The 3,386-nt window shown below is 42.0% G+C and overlaps 1 gene segment (V, D, J or C); it reads right to left on the reverse strand.

Annotated features, from left to right (window-relative positions):
• Nucleotides 1-417: 417 nt before the first annotated feature.
• LOC142244064 (T cell receptor alpha variable 21-like) lies at nt 418-1,099 on the reverse strand. The segment is given in 2 exon segments: nt 418-743; nt 1,012-1,099. Coding segments are annotated over 2 exon segments (414 nt in total).
• Between the last annotated feature and the right edge of the window lie 2,287 nt (nt 1,100-3,386).

The following is a 3,386-nucleotide window of genomic DNA, read 5'->3' on the forward strand; positions in this document are numbered from 1 at the left end:
TCAGCTTCAATTGTCAGTACTCTTGTCAAGACTGTTCAAACTCCAAACTTCATCTACTGTGTTCCCGCCCCTGACATCTCAGGACCCCTAGGTGGGCGTTCTCATCTGCCTGATCCCGCCCACTGGAGTGTCCTTATTATCATGAGGGGGCGGCTAGGCTTTAATGGCTGTGTGTTGTACCTGGGTGTGGGATTTTGGTGGTAACAAGGAGGATTGACACTTTTGTGACTACCTGGTTTTGCCAGGGCATCACACATTATACTGTGCGGGGGGGCAATCTACTGTATGGGGGCATTATACTGTGTGTGGAGGGAGCTGTTGGGCATCATACTGTGTGTGGAGACCATTGTAGGGGGCCATAAAAGTGTAAGAACACTAATGAGCTTTACCAGGAACAATAAATAAAAGTGATAACGTTTAGGTTTTTGCACAGTCATCAGCTGCTTTCTGTGACTGTGCCTCATGCCCACACCAGTAGACGGCTGAGTCTTCTGCTTCCAGATTCATGATAAACATGGTACTGAACTTCTTGTCTTTCTTCAAGGTGAATAAATATCGATCTTCAGTAACATTCTGATTATCTGTTCTCAGAATTTGTATTAAAATCAAACCCTTTCCTGTAACTTGCTTGAACCACTGAAGACTGTAGAAAGCACTGTCAGTATATTCACAGCTCATAGCAGCGGTCTGTCCTTGCTCGGTGAGGAGTACGGGAGGCATCTGAGTTACATCTGAAGTCCCATCTGAGAGAACGTTGAAAGAAAAGTCATGATGAGATGATATTATGTACAGAAGGTAATGCTTGTCTCGCTAAACTTCATTAAGTTACTAGACACATTAGATTGACGCTTTCCACACCAAGACAAGACAATAACTGAATGGTGGTGGAGGAGATGTTCACATCAAATATTGAAAAGTTTATAATCTATTATTACATAATACAGTGTATCAATAAGTGAATATATTCTATTCTACACATTATGAGCAAAGGTTTTCCATATAGCAACTCACATTGGGGATATACAATACAGATGAGCATCACTTGAATTAGTAGCATTGTTCTCCACTCCTTGTTGATGAAGTATTGTCGCAGCACCATCTCTACACAACATGAACTGAAGATCTACAGTAGACTGTCTTATACCAACTGGCTCAACCCACAAAGCCACATAAGACAGTCTAAAGCATTTTTCTGTTTCCTGTACTTCCTGTACTTTTTTTTTAAATACGGCAACTTATAGGGACAAATAATGATATCAAGGAAAAAGTGCACAAACAGAAGTTTGTAAAAAATAAAAAATGTCAATGTACTTATCATGATATACAAGGCACCTCAAATACTTAAAGGGAATCTGTTATGTAAACAAAAGAAAAAAGAAAACGCTATTAACCTGCAGATATGGGGTTATTCTACAGGTTACTAGTGTTCTAAATCCGTAGAATTACTGAAAGCCTGGCTATCGAGAGGCAATGAACTTAACTTCTCCCAGCAGCCTCCGGCTTTCAGTCATAGAGGTGCAGATTGTGTGGCTTCAGTCACAACTCAATACATAGTGAGTGGCAGCTGTAATCACACCCCCGGCACTGGCTGACAGCTGTCTTAGCCATGAAGCCATTAAGCACTGTTGAACGGCTGTCCATCAGTACTGGATGTGGTTACAGCAGCCAGTCACCATGTACTGAGTTGTGACTGAAGCCACGCAATTCACTTCTTAATGACTGAAAGCCATAAGTGGTGGGAAGGAATAAAGTCCATTTCCTCCTAGCAGTCGATGCAGTGCAGAGCACTGGTCGGGCAGCTATAGAACACTATTAACATACTGATTATTCCAATATTTGCAAGGTAATAGTGTTTTAGGACAAGATAGGTTCCATTTAACATCTAGTCTCTCCCTCTCCAGCTCCCCTATGTCTCTTTCTCCCTCTCCATCTCTCTCTTTCGCTCATTGAATACAGGGACTGATGTGAATGGTGTCAATCTTTGTACAGTAGTGTTAAATATACTAAGAATAGATAAGGAATCAATAATACTGTACAGCTGTAAGAGTGGGAAAAGAGAAAAAACCTCCAGAAGATCTGATGTGTTATATTGCTACATTTCCCTTATAGGTGAGTGTACTCAGCACTGCTCGGTACTCGTTTGAGAATAACTGTGCTCGAGATACTCAATACTAGATTGAGTACTCTGTAGAGATGAGCAATCCTGATTGCAAAGATTGGAAAATGTTAAAATCATACGATCTTTGGCCGGATTGGATCGGGATCGAACATCCGAAAATTTACCGCAAATATTTATCGGCCATCTTGCCAATGATCAGTAAATATTCAGATAGCAAAAACCATCCTCTGCCTGCCCATCACAGCCATGTCAAGTATTGGCATGGCTGTGATTGGCCACTGCAAAAAAAGGAAGCCAAAGTGTTAAAGCAGTACATACTTACCAAGTCTCCCCTAGGCTGCAGTGCTACTTCCAGGGCCGATAATTTTCCCTGATATACAGTATATTCACTGCTTTCCCCACCCACCGGTGTCTCTGACTGGCTGCAGTCTGACAGCGCCCACACCCTTTCTAACAGTGTTATACTGCTGGTGTAAAATAAATAAATAACTAAAAAAAAAGCCATATGGTGCCCCCTATATATTGATACCAGGACAGATAAAGCATACGGCTATAGCTTGCAGCCCCCATCCATGCTCTTTTCTTGGCTTTGTATTCAAAATAAGAGGAACCACATGAGGCTTTTTTTAAAAAATATTTAAATAATTTAATAAAAACGACATGTGTTCCCCCAAATAAATGATAAACCCTGACATCTAGGGTCTGCTATTCTCAGGCTGGGAAGGCCCATGGTTATTGCATCCCCCAGCCGAAAAAATAGCAGCTTGCAGCCGCCCAGGATTGTTGCATCCATTAGATGTTACAAACCCGGAATGATACCTGGCTCTTCCCGAATGCCCTGGTGCAATGGCAATCGCGGTAATTATGGGTTAATGGCAGCTCCCAGCTGCCACTAAGCCCTAGATTAGCAATGGTACAGGTCTATGAGACCCCCATTACTAAAATATGAGTGAAAATAAATAAACACAAACACCAAAAAAAATCCTTTATTTGAAATAAAATAGAAAAAAAACCCCACCTTTTTTCACCAGTTTTTTAATCTTCAAAAGACTCACTCAGGTCCGAAAAAATCCACATGAGCTCCCACATTGATTCCAGCTATGCTACATCTGAACTGACAGCGTGAGGCCATAGAAGATGACCGCCTGCTGTGAGATTCAGGCACAAACTGAGCCTCAGCAATCAGTGGTGACGTCACTCAGGTAAGTTGCAGTCACAGCTGGAGGTTCCCACGACCTTCCACCTGTGACCACAGGTAACCTGACCT

Source organism: Anomaloglossus baeobatrachus, chromosome 1 (assembly GCF_048569485.1).
Source record: "Anomaloglossus baeobatrachus isolate aAnoBae1 chromosome 1, aAnoBae1.hap1, whole genome shotgun sequence".
Classification (NCBI taxonomy): Eukaryota; Metazoa; Chordata; class Amphibia; order Anura; family Aromobatidae; genus Anomaloglossus; species Anomaloglossus baeobatrachus.